The sequence below is a fragment of the Alnus glutinosa genome, chromosome 1 (genome assembly GCF_958979055.1).
Source record: "Alnus glutinosa chromosome 1, dhAlnGlut1.1, whole genome shotgun sequence".
Taxonomy (NCBI): domain Eukaryota; kingdom Viridiplantae; phylum Streptophyta; class Magnoliopsida; order Fagales; family Betulaceae; genus Alnus; species Alnus glutinosa.
In genome coordinates, this window is record NC_084886.1 from 51,907,862 (window position 1) to 51,926,886 (window position 19,025).

Below are 19,025 nucleotides of genomic sequence, written 5' to 3' on the forward strand. Positions count from 1 at the left end.
TAGGTGAAGGAATCGGTCAGCAAAAAAAAATCTGAAGAGATGATTTACAGGAATTTTTTTAAAGATATATATATATATATATAAACGACAAATACCATTAGGTGTTATCTAGGAGACAAATGAGAACTTTTAATCTACATGTACATGTGCCTTGGGATAAATAAATTAACACCAAAGCTTAGCGTAAGCAGTGACATCCCAATTAAGACATCACTATATATACCTGCAGAAACAAGGTAGACATCACTATATATATGTATATATATGCGCTAAACCAACGAAACTTCGTGGGACTCCTTCGCTGTAGCTGCTGCTATCATTAGTGATTCTTCTGGTAATTATATTATTATGGCTGCTACTCAAAGATTGCATTCTACGGATAATCTTGTTAGTAAAGCTTCTGCAGCTCTTCTGACTTCTCGGGCTTTGTCTTCTGGTATTGACCATTTTGTTCTTGAGGGAGATGCTCTTTAAGTTTATCCTTATTTCAAAACTGGAATATATGCTTTGAAAGTGTCTCGTTATGCAAATTATCGTACACATGTTTTAGCTAAATGACCGCTTTTCATCTTGCATGTATTTGGAAGCATTCTCATTGGTTTTTCCATTTTCTATTCCATCCGGATTAAGAGTGTGAAAGATCTTCTTTGTAGCCCTTTTTCCCTACTCAATTTTTTTTATTTTTTTATTTTTTTAAAAAAAGGTGACTTTTATCGATCCCCTTTCTTTTGTTATTTTGTGGGCGTAGTTGACCAATAATGACTCCGCCGTCGACGCATGATCAGAATTGGATCTCATAAACTCCCTTATATTTTTATGTTTGTTAATGTGTTTTAGGGTGGTTATTTTTTTTAAAAAAAATGTTCTAATGTGATATAAATATATATAAAAGAAATTCTTACGGTTTTAGTAGCGTTTTGTATTTTAAAGTGTTTGCTAATGTTTCTATTTTCATAACAGAAAACAATTAAAGTACAAAACAAACATTCTAAGAATCATAGCCGTAGTAAGATTACTCTTGCATGCTTTCTGCTTTATTTTTCTTGGAAGCATAAGTTCTTTCAGGCCGGACAAAGATGGTTGTGTCTCATACAAAGCAGAAGATCATAAGATGTCTAATATAAATCTCTCAAAGCTTGAAACATTCCTTGTATCGATCAGTGCAAAATAAGCTCACAACAACTGACATATTTTGATTTTAAAGTGACTGCAATAAACAAAGGATCATCAGTTCATCACAAAACAACTGATCATCGTTTTGATGGGTAAATGGATTTGGAACAGGATAGTGGTAATGCATGAGTCAAAAAAGATCACGTTCGATCTCTGATGATTAATCAAAGTCTATATGCATGAAATATATGAAGAATAAGTCAAGCGTTACACCTAAGACAGCATGTCAATTCTTCTGGAAACAAGAGTCTAAAGAAAGAGGGGTTTTTCTGATATCAAACTACGTACCTCTGTTATCATTCAATAGGTTGATCGATCACGGCTTATATTCCACACATGCACACACGCACACACAAAAAGCTAGGAAAATATGGAAAGAAAAGAAGCATACAAGAGTGATATTGGTTCGGCTCGTCTCGGAGCTTTGATGTGAAGCAGAAGATGAGCCAAGCCAATATCACGCCTTGTCTACTTCCCCAGGAATATTATTGTCTTCTTAGAGATTTCTGAGCTTTCACCTCCCTATGCTGGGAATGATATATGGAGCTTCCTTCCTACATATATATAGGACTGAAAAGGTTTTTCTCGACGGATCCTGTTGTCAATTAATGACGTGCATATACTAAGCATATGTGAGATTTATCGTGATCAAGATTTAGGAATATATCTAGCAACTTTTTGAAAAAAGCTGCATAATGGAGAGGAATAATTATTCTCTTGTCATGACATGAAAACTAGCTAGTATGAATACTATGCCAACGTATATACGTATACGTACGTAAATCACCAAAATTTCACAGAAATGCAGGTGATATATACATAGTTATTGAATCTAGCTTCAAGCCAAACAATGATGATGCACCAGCTATTTGGTTGATTAACACTAGCTGGGGGTGTGAAACGATTCTGAAATTTCTCTCTTGTCCCATATATATTGGTGGGATATGGAAATTAATCACGTCCACATGCATCGGGGGGGGGGGGGTTATTTTCAATCTATAATGTTACATCATAGATGTTGAGGATTCAATTATAACCAAAAGATTTTTTTTTTTTTTTTTGAAGTGTAAATCATCCAATAAAATCTCTAAAATTGTTTAGCAGTCTTAAAATATTATAATTAACTTGATGGGTATAAATATTATGGAGCAGGAATAGTGAGTTTTAAATATCCTATTGTTTGATAAAAAGAACAAAGAAAAAAAAAACTGAAGGAAAGGATTTTAAATTGCTCGTAAGATCTTGGAAAAGAAGCATATATATATGCTCTAGAATCTAAGGGGTTGACAAAATCTGAATTGAGATTTCAAGGAAAAAGATAAGTTCGGTGTATGGGACATATATATTCCAATTGCTTGAAAACAAAATTTGAAGAGGTTAGATACAAAAGCTAAAGGTCCGCCATTGACATATACATCCTAATTAAATACTTGAAAAGGCAACATATTTTGAGATTTGCTTAATTAGCTCCTGATGCTAGAGCTAGATTTGCTCAGCTAAAGCTAAAGGTCCTCCCGGCCATTAGCATTTTAATTAATTTGGATTAGATTGGGAAGCCTATATAATTAGAGAGAAAACACAAAGTTGAGCATAAAATTAGTCATTTTAAGGGTCGTTGCAAGATTATGTGATAAACATGCCATGCCAATTTAAACTTTGGGAAAAATAAAATGTAATGAAGCTATTTTTTTTTTTTTTTTTTTTCCCTGAGTCCATATTAATTTGTTGCAGTTTATATTTAAAATCCTATCCTCATTTTTTATTATTGTTTTTTTAATTTATTTTATACTTTTAGATAACCTGGATTCCTATATATATGGCCAGGGACCCATATTTGAGATGTCAAAATTCCGGGCCACTCCATGTCTGCTTTTAGGTCGCCGGCCTTAATTTACATGATAATGATGCTTTTAGAAAGATTCTATAAATCACAAAATAATCTTATGACGCTCGAGTAACAAATTAATTTACAACTTTTACGATTTTTATACATTATTAACACACAATATATGACTCACAGTTTAGATTCATATTTAATTGGGATATCGATCAAGCCCAAGTACTTGGATTAAATGTCTTTCACATAATTATTATATATGCGTACATATCAAAATTCAAAATATTACTCAAATTCATAGGGAGAGAGAGAGAGAGAGAGAGAGAGGGGGGGGGGGGGGGGGGGGGGGGGGGGGGGGAAGAAATAAAAATATTAAAAATCTAGCAATTATTACAAACAAACCTACGTAATCAGTACTATAGAGGAAAAATCCATCGTAATTCCATCTAGCTGAGGAGATCGAGGGTGTCCACCTCTGAAGCTATATATGTGATTGGGTGTGATAAAATATGAACAATTCAAATATGTTTTTTGCCTTGCTTAATCAAGCTTAGGCCGATTGTATTTATAGATGAAATGTAACAAGGTTACAAAACAGAATAACAACATAAAAGAGTTATACATGAACTCAATGACTTATCTTAGATAGCTATGATATTTGAATTCTAAACTGATTGAAGATCTATCAGTTGTAAGCTTATCTAATGCTTGTATTTGAATTTGAGTGTTGTAGCTGAGAGATATCCGTAATACGCCCCCTCAAGCTCGGAGTGGCTGAAACAACTCGGAGCTTGTCCCGTAAGGTGGAAAATCTGGAAGAAGACAGTGGCTTGGTGAAAATGTCTGCAACTTGATCTTTGGTGGAAATGAACCGTATATTAAGAGACTTGGCAGCGACCATTTCACGAACAAAGTGAAAATCAATGGCGACGTGTTTTGTGCGAGCATGAAAAATCGGATTTGAAGAAAGATAGGTAGCACCAATGTTGTCGCACCATAGCACCAGAGGCACATGAATCTGAATACCAAGTTCTGTTAACAAAGACTGTAACCAGGTGAGCTTAGCAGCAGTGTTGGCTAAGGCTTTGTACTCTGACTCGATGCTTGATGGTGCAACAGTAGCCTGTTTTTTGCAACTCCAAGAAATAAATTTTTTTCCTAAATAAACACAATAACCTCCGGTTGAACGTCTGTCATCCCGGGAACCAGCCCAATTCGCATATGAAAATGCTTGTAGGGATGTTGAAGAAGACTGCTGAATATGTAAACCAAAATTAACCGTCTGCTTAAGATACTGCAAGAGACGTTTAGCAGCCTGCCAATGTGGTAACAATGGTTTTTGCAAGAATTGAGATAGACGATTGGCAGTGAAGGCAATGTCCGGTCTTGTGAGTTGTAGATATTGGAAAGCTCCAATTGTGCTACGGTAAAGAGTAGGGTCATCAAAAATTTCTCCATCATGTGCAGTTAAGTGTACTGAAGTTGCCATTGGAGTGCTAACAGGCTTAGCATCAGACATATTGGTGCGTTTTAGAATGTCTAAAATATACCTCCTTTGAGAAAGAGTGATTCCATTTGGCTGCTGTGAGACTTCAATCCCCAAGAAAAAATTTAAATCACCAAGTTGCTTGACTGCAAATTCAGACTCCATTTGATTGAGCAATTCAGTAATTGCTTCCGGCTTGGAACTTGTAATTATAATATCATCCACATATATGAGAATATATGTGATGAAAGTGGCAGACTTGTAGATAAATAAGGAGGAATCAGATTGAGAAGGCACAAAACCAAACTCAATCAATTTGGAGCTCAATCGGGAGAACCAAGCACGCGGAGCTTGTTTCAAACCATATAAAGCCTTTTGGAGGCGACATACATGGTCTGGAAACTGAGGATGAGTAAACCCCGGAGGTTGAGACATATATACTTCTTCAGATAGCAGTCCATGTAAAAAGGCATTCTGTATGTCTATTTGTTTAATAGACCAACCAGATGAGAGAGCAATGGAGAGAACCAAACGTACCGTGGTAGGCTTAATCACTGGGCTGTAGGTTTATGAAAAATCAACACCAGCTTGTTGATGGAACCCTTTTGTGAATCGTGCTTTGTAACGATCTATAGAACCATCGGCTTTCCTTTTGATGCGGAAGACCCATTTGCAACCTACCAAATTTTTGGCTTTGGAAGCTAGAGCAAGGCGCCCTTTATTGGTTCTTCAGCAGTGCATCAAATTCGGAATTCATTGCCTGTCTCCAATTGGAATAAGTGGAAGCCTGAGAAAAACAAGTAGGTTCTGTGATACTTAGATCACTTGTGGCAATTAAAGAATGAGCTATGGGATGAGGGGAAGTACCATCGTTGAACACTTTGGGTTTAAAGATATTATTTTTGGCTCGTGTGAGCATGGGATGAGAATTAGGAGGTGGATTTGGATGTGCATGTTGGCCTAATTTACGTCCTTATAATTCCCATAAACTCCAACCTAGATCAGCTCAGTGTGTGTTTTTAGGTTACAGCCTACGTCACAAAGGCTACAAATGTCTCAATCTCAATACTGGTCGTTTATATATCCGTAATATTGGGAATATATAATTGCAAAAATGAGTACTATTTGAGATTGACAGTACTATTATAATTATGAGCAATGCCATTCAATTAATTGAAGGCCCGGTTTGAAAATTTTTTTTTCTTTATTTTTACTTTTCCGGAAAACATTTACTTCAAAACATTTTTAATTTTTTATATCACATCAACATTTTTATTATTTTTTAAATAAAAAACTCACTACAATACAAATTTTTTTACTTTTTCATATGAATTATTTCAACTTTATATGACATCAGTCATATTTTTCAATCATTAAAAAAAATTCCAAAGGAAAGTGAATGGTGAATTTCAAACGGGACCGAAGTCTGCAGGCTTTTAAGAATTATTGTTTAAGAGGAGAATAACACGCATTTACTGCGCCCTTTGATCCAATTCATGAGTGCGTGTGAGTGCATGTCGGCTTTGTTTGAAAATGCAAGGGATGGAACAGAGTAGGGGACATTAGTGTTTAATTTTTTTTTAAAATTTTTTTTTAATAACAATCAACATTAAAATATTTTTACTTTTTATATCACTTCAATAATTTTTTATTACTATTCAAATAAAAAAATTTACTACAATATAAAATTTTTATACTTTTCTATACAAATATTTTTTACTTTATATCATATTATTACTTTTTACTAATTTTAAAATTAACGATGTACTACTTTATTGTGTAAATGTATTTGCCAAACAACAGCGTCATCTCTCCCTTTCTTTTTTTTTTGAACGGGAACATTCATTAAAAGCAAATCGCCCGAAGGCAAATACAACGCCCGAAGGCAAAAACAGAGTCCCAAATCTACAACAGAAGCCCAAAGGGCCAAGGTAGTGAGTAGAGATGAAGAATCCCTAAACACAAAGCCAGGAACAAACCTGACTTAAAGCAGCTACTAATGCAACAAGCTAAAAATACAAGAACAAACATTTGACCCTCTCTAAACAATAAGGAACAAACCACCTAAAATGAAAGGGCCTGGTCTAGCTAACAAAGCCACCAAAATGCCCATGTAAATTTTAGCCCATTACACAAGTCAGCTGTGAAAGGAAGCAAGAATGTACAGAAAACAGTAACAAAACGCAAAGCCGGCAAACGGAGGATCCTCCCTGACCATCAAATGAAAACCAAAACGCACTGCACCCGGGCCTCCCTTGTTGCAACCAGAAAACAACTCTTCCCGAAAAGCACCATCCAGACGGCCAGAAAAAGGCGCGTGGCCCACACGCGTAAGCAACAACCTCGGCGCGTGTAACCCACGCTCCGAGCGTGAAGGTTCGACACCATCGGAGGATGAGGAGACGGGATCAGAGACTGACGGCGAGCACCACGGGGAGAGTTGTGCCACAAGAACTCCAGCGAAACCAAGTAGATCTAACACGAAAGAATGCTGGAGACCACACGAACAAAGATCACTCCCTTGGACGACTTAAACAAATTGTCGCTGACAAAACCAAGAAAAGAAGAAGAAAACAACAACCAAAGAGACAAATAAACAAAACTTCATAGCCCCAATAGCTAGGAGAACAACAGCCTCCACCGGAAACTAGCCGGGAAGAACAAAACTCCCATTGGGACAAGCTAGGGGACACAAACAAAACCACTCTAGCTCCCAAAGGAACTAGAGGGAGAAAACATCACCGGAAGGAGGGGGCGTGAGGCCTCCCTCCCTCGGAGAAAAAAACCCTCCGAAACTTTCTCACTCAAAACGAAGAAAAACGAGTCTCTCTCTCTCTTAGGGTGAATTTACTTAATTAAGTCATTCACGTCATCTCTCCCTTTCATGTACTCCAACAGTCAATTTGCAAATATCTTCTCCCATGTGCTAGACAAATTAGTAAGGCCAAGGCTGCTTCTCAAAGTATTTATCGAAAGCTACTCCATCGATCGCATCAGCTCGGATGGCCGGGCAGCTTTTAGCCAACCGTTTCAGTCACTTTTGAAAATCCAAGGAGCAATTTGATAATCTAGCTAGTCTTTTATCTCTTACCCTAGCCGGCCTGATGGTATATATATATGTGATTGCTTTTGTGATTTCCCACCATTTTTTTTTCAAACCCAGACTATAAACTTGACTTATAATATATGCGCGCTAGCTCCTCATAAAATTGCATGTATTATATAAAACAGGCTTCGACGTTCCAGATTATAAGAGCTTTGCTAGCTACCTCTTCTTAAAAGAAACGTACATACGTATACTACAAATAAAGTTAGAAGGTGCAGGCCTCTCATTCTCAAAAATGTTCCTGAAAGTTGGACATGAGCAACATCCATTATCACATGCAATTCTCCCTAATTTGAGCTGTTCTGGTTGTCAATCTAGCTAGCTAGTCATCACTGAATCAGTAGTAAAAGAAAAGAAACAGAAAGCTATATATATATATATTTTCTTTTTCTATTTTTGTCTTTACGCAGCACATGTAAAATACTATTTTTCAATAAAACCATACAGTGAAGTATAAAATATAATATTTATCACTTTTTAACATCTTAGGCTTTTTAGACATCCAATTGTTAATCTATTATTTTAACAGAATATATAGATATGGCTGCATGTGTTTGATAAAAGTATAAAAAAAATTCCCCCTTTTTTTTTTTTTTTATAAAAAAAAAAAAAAAAATTTCTAACAAGTAACCCTAAAAAACAATTAATTCACAAAATACTTAAAATTATTTTAAATTTATGTCTCATCAAAACTATTTGGTTATAGAAAAAAAAAACCCTAAAAACCATTCATATGTATTCTTGAGTGGAGTAATGCTAGAAGTCGATCTCTCTTGTGTTACTCTTGTGTCCCTTAAAAAATGAAGTGGCTTTTAAAATTACCATTGGCTTGTGATTGATCACAATTAAATTTTAATCAAACAGTAATTTTAAAAGCTATATCATTTTTGAAAGAATACTAAAATGACACATGAGTGACTTATAGAATTACTCTCTCTAGTGCCCCTAAACCAAGAAGTAATGTTAGAAGTTACTCTTTTATCACTCTTGTATCCATCTAAAAATGATATAATTAACTTTTAAAATTACAATTTAACTTATAATTGGCCTTTATTAAATTTTTATCAAGTGATAATTTTAAAAGATATATTATTTTTAAAAGGATAAAAAAAAAAAAAAAAACATAAAAAGGACTTTTAATTAAAATTACCCCTAAACTAAGATATGGTTTGTTGACTTGCAACGTGGCCTCTAGTTGTACGTACGAAAGTCTGTCTTCCAAAAGGTCTAACTTTATGGTGACGGCCATGTGGGGCCACATGCATTTACAATTTGTTTCTCTCCCATTATCGTTGGTGCTGTCATCTCTCAGTGCCTTTTGTCGGTAATTCTTGTTTTTCCCTTTGTTTAAGACAGATGCTTTGGCTGATTGGCTATCTCTATGATGCTTAATTAGTCCCACTGGTTGTTCTTTCCTCTCTGACTTTTAGGGTGGACGTTTCTCAACTTATTTTTATGGAGAATTTCACTAATAAATTCTTATTTTTTATTATTTTTTAAAAAATGTATTTAAATTTTAAAAAATTATTAATTTAAGGTATTCATATTTCAAATTTTTTTTTTTTTAATTTCAACACTCCATTAGAATTTTTCATTAAATCTTATCAAAATTTTCAAAATACCCATGTGTTTAATTTTTTTAAAAAAGAATATATAAATTTTTTCAAAGATTTAGACATGGATATTTTTGCAAATTCTGTTAAATTTTGACCGATATCTAAATCCTAGAATTTATTTTTTATTTTTTTCAAAATTAATGAAAGATCAAAAATTATAAGTGAAGTTTTCCATATTATTTATTCACTAGCTGACGAGAATTACATGAAATTAATTTGTTTGCCTTGGATAAGCAATTTGGTTTCACTACAAAAAAAGGCACAATCTGCCGCGTGTCTAGAATACCAGTTACTGTAGACACGCGGGCAACTAGCCACGTATCTTGATGACAACGTGGCTAGTTGTATAAGCCGAACAAGTGGCCGCATGTATTTTTTACACGCGGCCACATAGCCGCGTGTAGTAAATACACGCGGCTAATTGTACACGTGTATAAAATATATGTGTCTGACTAGACGCGTGTATTAATATACGTGTCTAATCAGACATATGTATTAATACACGTGTCCAAATAGACACAAGTATTAGTACACGCGGCCAATTGTACACGTGTATAATTAAAATACACGTGTACAATTGGACGCGTGTATAAATACACGTGTACAATTAAACTACACGCGGCCATATGGCCACGTGGATTTATTACACGCGGCCATATGTGGCCACGTGTAATAAATCCACGCGGCCATATGTGGCCACGTGTAATAAATCTACGTGGCTAAATGTTATTTTTTTCCAAATATATATTAAAAATAAAAATTTTTGGTTTTGTGTTCATTTTTTTTTTTTTTAAAAAAAAAAATTTCTTATTTTATTAACTATATATCATAATCTTAAATTTGTGCTATAAATATATAAATATATATAATTACGGTGTACATAGTATATACACATAAGGTTAGGTTTTAGGGCTATATGCTATATGTAAATTCTATACTTGGAGTTTACATGTTGAGTTCCTTATATATATATGGTATACTGATAAGTACGTAAACCCTAACCTAATTTATATATTGTACTATATGCATAATTAAACCAAATTTGGTGCTATAAATATATAATTAAACCAAATAGTTCAAATTAGGGTTTAGTTTTGTACATCATCTACGTTTAGAAACAAAAAAATAAATAAAACATAACAAAGTTAAAAAACCTATAATTAATACTATATATATAGATATGCATAATATATGCATGCATGTAAACGGTTTAGAAACTATATACATTTATAATGACTTGTATATACCCTAACCTTGCTATTTATGGCTATATATAGTAAATGCAATTATTTTGAGGGTTTTGTGCTACATAATAAATTAAATACTTATGGTTTAGTCCCTTATATAATACATACACTTAGGGTTTATGGCTATATATAGTACATATACTTAGGGTTAAGGTTTATGGCTATATATAGTACATACACTTAGGGTTAGGGTTTATGGCTATATATAGTATATATACTTAGGGTTAGGGTTTATAGCTATATATAGTATATATACTTAGGATTATGGTTTATAGCTATATATAGTATATACACTTAGGGTTAGAGGTTTATAGCTATATATATAGTATATATACTTAGGGTTAGGGTTTATCGATATATATAGTATATACATTTAGGATTAGGGTTTATAGCTATATATAATATATACACTTAGGCCAATGGCTATTTATAGTACATACACTTAGGGTTAGGGTTTATCGCTATATATAGTATATACACTTAGGGTTAGGATTTATAGCTATAGATAAAATATATAGTATATATACTGAGGGTTAGGGTTTATCGATATATATAGTATATATACTTAGGATTAAGGTTTATAGCTATATATAGTATATATACTTAGGGTTAGGGTTTATCGATATATATAGTATATACACTTAGGGTTAGGGTTTATAGCTATATATACTATATATACTTAGGGTGAGAGTTTATCGCTATATATAGTATATACACTTAGGGTTAGAGGTTTTAGGGTTTATAGGTATATATAGTATATACACTTAGGGCTATGGTTTATAATTTAATTGATTTTACATTTTATGAATAATAATGTCAATATATTTTTCACGTGTCATTATTGTACACTTTTAAATATAACATTAAATCCTAGATTGATTATAATTAGATTGTTCCGATATTATAGAAATTCGAATGAATTTGGCTTAGGTGCTGTTACAAAAAAATACAGTATATTTACTCTAATTTTGTATGAGAAAGATTGTGATATTAAATCTAAGCAGTTGGAAAAATGAAAAAAACTATAGCGTATATCTTATAGTTTTTTTACGGCATTTAAGTCGAATTTTATTCAATCAAGTTAAAGAGAGAATCTCCTCAAACAATTAAAAAATTAAAAATTAAAAAGCTAAATGTTGATTTTTCTTATTTTTTAAAGAGGAATGTTTAATTTCATTCTCTTACACATCTCTTATCCATGTTTGTACAAGAGATATGTAAATCGATCATTGAATTTATGTACTATATGTGGGTTTTATAAATACAATATTAAATTTTCCAAAAAAAAGGGGGATAAAAATGATATATATATATATATATAGCCATATACACTTAGGATTAGAGTTTATGACTATATATAGTACATACACTTATGGTTATGGTTTATAGCTATATATAATACATACACTTAAGATTAGAGTTTATGGCTATATATAGTACATACATTTAGGGTTAGGGTTTATGACTAGTTATAGTACATACACTTAGGGTTAGAGTTTATGACTAGTTATAGTACATACACTTAGGGTTATGGTTTATGTACATATATAGTACATACACTTAGGTTAGGGTTTATGACTATATATAATACATACACTCATGGTTAGGGTTTATGGCTATATATAGTACATACATTTAGGGTTAGGGTTTATGTACATATATAGTACATACACTTACGGTTAGGGTTTATAGTTATATATAGTACATACACTTAGGGTTAGGGTTTATAGCTATATATCGTACATACACTTACGGTTATTGTTTATGGCTATATATAGTACATACAGTTAGGGTTAGAGTTTATAGCTATATATAGTACATACACTTACGTTATTGTTTATGGTTATATATAGTATAGTATATACGTACACTTAGGGTCGGGTTAGGGTTTATATACTCATATGTATAATTTTTACTTTTTACAGAAAAATTAAGAAAATAATTACAATTGGAGACGTGTAATAAAATTACACGTCTCCCATTAGGGACGTGTATATTAGTACACGCCCCTAGTTGGCCACATGGCATTACGCCTCGTGGCCAACATTTGGCTAGGTGCACAGCGCGGGACAATTCCCGCGCGCCACCTGGCCATTTCTTTTAATTTTTTTTTTTAAACAAAAAAAAAATATTTAAATGGGTAGCTTCCAGAGAAAGCTACCCATCGATTGATCATCTCTCTCTCTTACTCTTACTGTCTCTCTCTCACTCTCTCTCTCTCCCTCTCCGTCGACGTCACCGCATCACCGGCCACCTCACCGACCTCCGCGCGTCCGGCCGTTCCTGCGGCCAGCTCCCTTTCCATCAAAGAACCTTCGGCCAGCTCACTCTCTCCCTATCTCCCTTTCGCTCTCTCTCTCTCTCTCTCTCTCTCTCTCTCTCTCTCTCTCTGAACTCCGGCCGGTTCCAAACACTCCGGTGAGCTTCAGGTCCGGAACTCTCTCTCTAAATATCTCTATGTCTCTCTCTCTCTGACTTGTGTTTTTCTTTTGTTTTGTTTTATTATTTTTTTTTCCAACAATGCAGGTCCGGAAATTTCCCTGCATTTATCTTCTGCAACAACATAAAAAGTTCTCATAAGAATTTACATGATTGATGTCCAAATTACTAGAACAAATGCTGTATGCTACTAGCCTACTATGGCAAAAATATGGTCCAAAATGTAATTCCTACCTTCATAAATTGGCTTCGTTTTTTAAAAAATTCTTTTTAGACTCCAATTAAGTTATAACACTTCAGGGTACCAAACAACACGTACAATTAATAAGCCACTGCAAACACTACGGTTAAAATCACCACAATCAAATAAAGGGAAAAAAAAAATCAAAAATCAAAACAACAATTTGGTGATAAAGTGAAAATCTTTTGAAGAACTTTTCAAATTTAAAACTAATTTGGAGGCCAGCCTGCTCCAAATGTATACACTATAGAATATTTATGTCATTAAAAACTAGTCAACTTACACAACCTTTGTAACCCAAGACTCGGCTTGCAACCTCGGCAAACGACCATTTCATCTTCCACTGTAGTGGCTGAAGAATCTTTGACCATTTTAATTTCTACATGAATAACTTGACAAACAAACCTTGTCCCTTGCTGTAACGTACGACCTAAGAAAAATGCTAGCCACATTCGATTTGTTATCATAAAAAAACTAGTTAATTTGAAGTTTTTCTGAAATTACTTATAAATCTCAGTATCACAAAGTAAGAAACCAATGTAAGACTTAACACCTATGAGCTCATTAATTTATAAACCACCGACTCTATCTGGACTATTCGTATTCCCAATTAATTTGGGACTAGGGTGCGTTACAGCTAGAATTCAGAACTTTGATGACGAAAAGGTTTTCTGTAATTTGAACGATGATAATCAAATAGAGAAATCCAATCTATTTAGACTTAATTAATAGTGTTTAGAGAACTGATCTCCAAGAACAATGTAATACAATCTAAGGGTCTTTTGACAAGTCATAAGGCTAGCTTTTATAGGTGAGGAACAGTTTAGTATTAAACACTCTGCGGCTGCATGCTTCGTTCGAACAAGCTATAGGGTTTCAAGGGATTGCATTATCTTGTTTGAACGATCTTGAACCCTATTTTATACCGACAAAACTCTAAATCACAACCCTAAATACTACAACCTAAAGGATGTGTTTTAACACTAAATTTGCTAACTTTGCGTTTTCTAGCTTAGTCTTACTTGCCCCTTTTCTAACATATAGTGACAATGAAATCTTGGATTATTTTCTAATTATATTCTCTTGTAATTTCTCTAAAGTAATTAATTGGCGTTCTCGATCTGGTTGGCAAGTTTCACTTACCTTGGTCTTGTTCTTATTGGCCGGAGTGATTTTTGGCATGATGTGGCTAGCAGGAAGAAGGGCAATTCTCTCTTACATTTGGTTGTTAAGCTCATAATGTTGGCCGCCGCTGGGGTTTACTTTTGGAAAGATCGAGAATTCAAGATTGATCGCTAGGAAGAACATGAATGTTTCTGGCCTGGTATTTTTCTGCCATCCCTTTACATGTAAGGTTTAGTATCAATTCTTTCTCTGGCTTTAGGCCTTCTTATATTAATAGATGGTTGGTCGATCAATTAATTCTTCGAGTATTGCAGAGGATGTCTTGCTTGTTGGGTAATTGTATAGCTGATTTTTTTTTCCTTGGCTGGTGTTGTGATCAACATGAGGCGCGTTGCTGTTTGTTTCTTCTGTTGTTTTGTTCTATCTATTCTTTCTTATTCATAAAAATAAATAAATAGTATTCCACATGCACTGTGAGACCAATATATATAATTTATGGCATGTTATTTGGGGGCTCACAAATTATCCATAATATTTGGTTTTTGAGTTATACAAATTAAAGAACTCAAAGGTATGGTACGGTGCTCCTGTTGCTGCTTTTGCATCTTTCTTCTTCAGCCAATAAACATGCATGCAAGCTGATCGAAGGGACAATAAACAAGCCTGATCAATATTGCACTAATGCACTACGTACAGAATAAACAAAGCGCTCGATCATCCACTATATGGAAGCTTGCCACCCTTTACGCACCCTGCATGGGCACTCAGAAAAACTATAACACTTGTATATATATGTGCATCAGAAAAGACGGAGATTCTATCATAAACGGTTGAGCTTTGTGTATAAATCTAAAATAAAATAAAAGCAGAAGTAAGAGAGAGAATAGATACAGATCGAAAATTTATGTGGTTCAGTTTATGACTTATGTCTATAAAGTAAAGTCCAAATAGCTACATTATGCTCAATAAATTAGTTGTTTACAATACATAGGTTCCTATTTATAGTTAAATAAAATCAACCTATACAAATAAACTTAAATCTACTTGCACAAAGAAATACAAATCGATCTGGACTAAGAAATATAGATCAATAATATTATATTAAGAATATATTTAATTCTAACACTAACCAACCATTGTTGTAGGAGGCCCGAACAAAATCACTCTAAAATTAAGCGAATAATGCATATATATATATATATATATATATATATATATATATATATATATATATATATATATATATATATATATATATATATCAATGGCAATTATGGCATGACAAATGAATAACTTAATTAAACTTTAACCATTTTGTTTCTTATCTAATATTTCTGATGTTCTTGATTTATTACGTGTGGTTGTCTTCATATTCTTGCCGTACGTTCTATTTAGTTGCAAATGATCATTATCGGTTATGAAAATGCAAGAGAAAAATGACAGAATAAATCTACAAGTGGGTTATGGCCGGGAAAGCAACAGAGCTTACCGTATAAAAGTGACCCAAATGTCTGAATTGTACGTATTGCTTGGAGGGGTTGACTGTGCAACATTGTATTATGATTTACAATTGAAGTAGTTGTGATCGAATGTACAGTACTTGTAGTACTGATTCTGATAGAATATGAACTATGATGATTGTGAATGAAGAACAGAAATGAATGAATGAAGAACAGTAAGGAAGAAAACAGAGAGCAACGCAGGATTGAGTTGAGATCAAAATGATTCTCACTTTTTGTATTATGAAAACTGTCTGAGGTTACATTATATAGTAACAAGTTACATCAGGAAATATATATGTGATGAAAAAGAAAATAACAAACTCTGTTAGCTCTAACTAGCTTGCTGAGCTGTAGCTAAATCACGTGTACCACGTGATTAATATATAATCGTGATACTCCCCCTCAAGATGAAAACAAATTAATGAAGTTCATCTTGGCATTTAAGAATGTAAAAGCAGTACATCCAAGGGCTTTGGTAAAAAGATCTGCTAGCTGATGAGTACTAGTGACATGCATTGTGCGAATGATGCCATTTTGAATATGTTCACGAATAAGGTGACAATCAATATCGATGTGTTTAGTTCTTTCATGGAAAACTGGATTTGCTGCAATATGAAGAGCTGCAGTACTGTCACAAAACAACAATGCAGGCTGAGAATGAGGAATAGAGAAATCTCGTAGAAGATACAAAATCCATGTGATTTCACAAGAGGTGGAAGCCATGCTGCGGTATTCTGCCTCAGTAGAAGAGCGGGACACTGTGGATTGTTTCTTGGACTTCCAGGACACAAGAGAATCTCCAAGAAAAATACAAAAACCAGTAGTAGATTTTCGACTGTCAATGCAACCAGCCCAGTCACTATCACAGAAAGCCTTGAGTTGTAAATCACAAGCAGCAGGATAAAACAGACCTTGTCCAGGAGCAGTTTTGAGATACCGAAGAATTCGATAGGCTGCATCAAGGTGAGGTTGGCGTGGACAACTCATAAATTGGCTTAAGACCTGCACTGAATAGGCAATGTCAGGACGGGTTATGGTTAAGTACAAAAGACGACCAATCAACCGTCGATAGGAAGTAGGGTCTTCCAAAAGTGATCCAGCATCTCGTGATAGCTTAAGATTAGAATCCATAGGGAAAGGTACTGGTTTGGCTGCCAAAAGACCAGAATCTTGAAGAATTTCCAGAGTGTATTTCCTTTGTGACAAAGAAATCCCTTGCTTGCTACGAGCCACTTCCAAACCAAGAAAGAACTTAACAGAACCCAAATCCTTAAGACGAAATTTGGAGTTCAAAAACAAAGTAAAATCCGAAATAGCATTTGCATCATTGCTAGCTAATATGATATCATCTACATAGACTAATAAAGCCATGTAAGTTGTGCCCTGCAGCCTAGTGAATAAGGAATAGTCAGATTTGGATTGAACAAAACCGTGTTCAAGTAAAGTGAATGAAAATTTGGAGAATCACTGCCGGGAAGCCTGCTTTAACCCGTATAAAGACTTTGTCAACTTACAAACCCGAGACTCCCCCTTGCTAGCAAATCCGGGAGGCAAAGCCATGTAGACTTCTTCATGTAAATCACCATGGAGGAAAGCATCGTTAACGTCTAATTGATGGAGGTGCCAATTCTGAGCTACTGCAAGGGCCAGGAGAACTCTTACGGTGGTAAGTTTGGCAATCGGGGAAAAGGTCTCGTGATAATCAATCCCTTCGCATTGATTATACCCTTTTGCTACTAATCTAGCTTTGTATCTTTCTATACTACCATCCGATTTATGTTTGATCTTGTATACCCATTTGCAGTCGATGGGATGTTTGTCATGAGGAAGATCAACAAGGACCCAGGTGTTATTAAGCTCAAGAGCTTTAATCTCAGCATCCATAGCATCTCTCCAATGAGAATGCTTGATGGCTTGATGGAAAAATTTAGGTTCAACAATGGAAGAAACGGACAAACTAAAATGGCGATAAACAGGAGAGAGTTTATTGTAACTAAGACAAGAAGAAAGAGGATGAGATATACCTGATGAAGTTGTTGTCCTGTCCGTAAAAGTTGAAGGGAGTGAGGTAGAAGAAGTAACCAATTGACAATGAAAATCTTGCAAGTAATTTGGAGGATGTTTAATACGAGAAGATTTTCGAATGTTAGGAATATTGGAAGGAACAACATCACTGGAAATAGGGTCAACAGGATTAGAAGATTGAGAATGTGATGAATTAGGAACAGCAGAAACGGTGCAGGAGATGAAATAGAAGACAAAGGTGCAGAATCGGAAATAGAATTAGGCAAAACAATATGACCATCTGATGTGGAATGAGAGAGATTAGAAACATAAGGAAAGATATGTTCATGGAACACCACATTTCTGGAAATAACAACAGATTTGGTGTGCAAATCATAGAGAATATATCCTTTGATTCCAGAAGGATAACCAAGAAAAAGGTAAGGTTTAGCTCTAGGATCAAATTTGGTTCTAGAACAAGAAATTGTTGAAGCAAAACATAAACATCCAAAGACTCGGAGATGAGAATAAGAAGGAGGTTTAGAAAACAAAACTTCAAAAGGAGACTTATTTGAAAGATAAGGAGTAGGGATACGATTGATTAGGTGAGTTGCTGTAAGAATGCATTCTCCCCAAAAATTCAAAGGAAGATGGGACTGAAACCGAAGTGATCTGGCCACATTAAGCAAGTGTTGATGCTTTCTCTCAACAATGGCATTTTGTTGAGGAGTCTCAACACAACTAAGATGATGAATGGTTCCTTTAGAAACAAAAAAATCATTCATACAAAATTCAGTACCATTATCAGTGCGGATACATTTTATTTTGGAACTGAATTGTGTTTCAACAAGTTGAAAAAGAAACTTAATAAGATCACGTGTTTGAGACTTGTGATTCATGAGATACACCCAAGTAAAACGGCTATGATCATCAACTATGGTCAAAAAATAAGAACAACCAGTGGTGGATTTGACAGAGAAAGGACCCCAAATATCACAATGGATAAGATCAAAAGGAAAATCTGCATGTGATTGACTAACATCAAAAGATAGTTTGCGTTGCTTAGCAAGAGGACAAATGGTGCAAACTTTATTTTTATTTACAACCATTGCAGGAATGTATTGATGCAAAAGATGCATTCTAGAAGATGATACATGACCTAGCCTATAATGCCATATATCATCAGAAACATTCTTTATGGAAGTTGCAGAAACAGCAGAGTTTGAAACATTATTGAAAAAAGAAACAA

At 34.4% G+C, this 19,025-nt stretch overlaps 1 protein-coding gene across 1 annotated transcript; it reads right to left on the reverse strand.

Annotated features, from left to right (window-relative positions):
- Positions 1–6,633: 6,633 nt before the first annotated feature.
- On the reverse strand, positions 6,634–17,143 carry LOC133861571 (uncharacterized mitochondrial protein AtMg00810-like). Its single transcript, XM_062297365.1, has 2 exons — positions 16,234–17,143; positions 6,634–6,971 (listed from the first exon to the last, which is right to left on the reverse strand). The coding sequence occupies exons 1-2, from the start codon at positions 17,141–17,143 to the stop codon at positions 6,634–6,636; spliced, it is 1,248 nt and encodes a 415-aa protein (XP_062153349.1).
- Between the last annotated feature and the right edge of the window lie 1,882 nt (positions 17,144–19,025).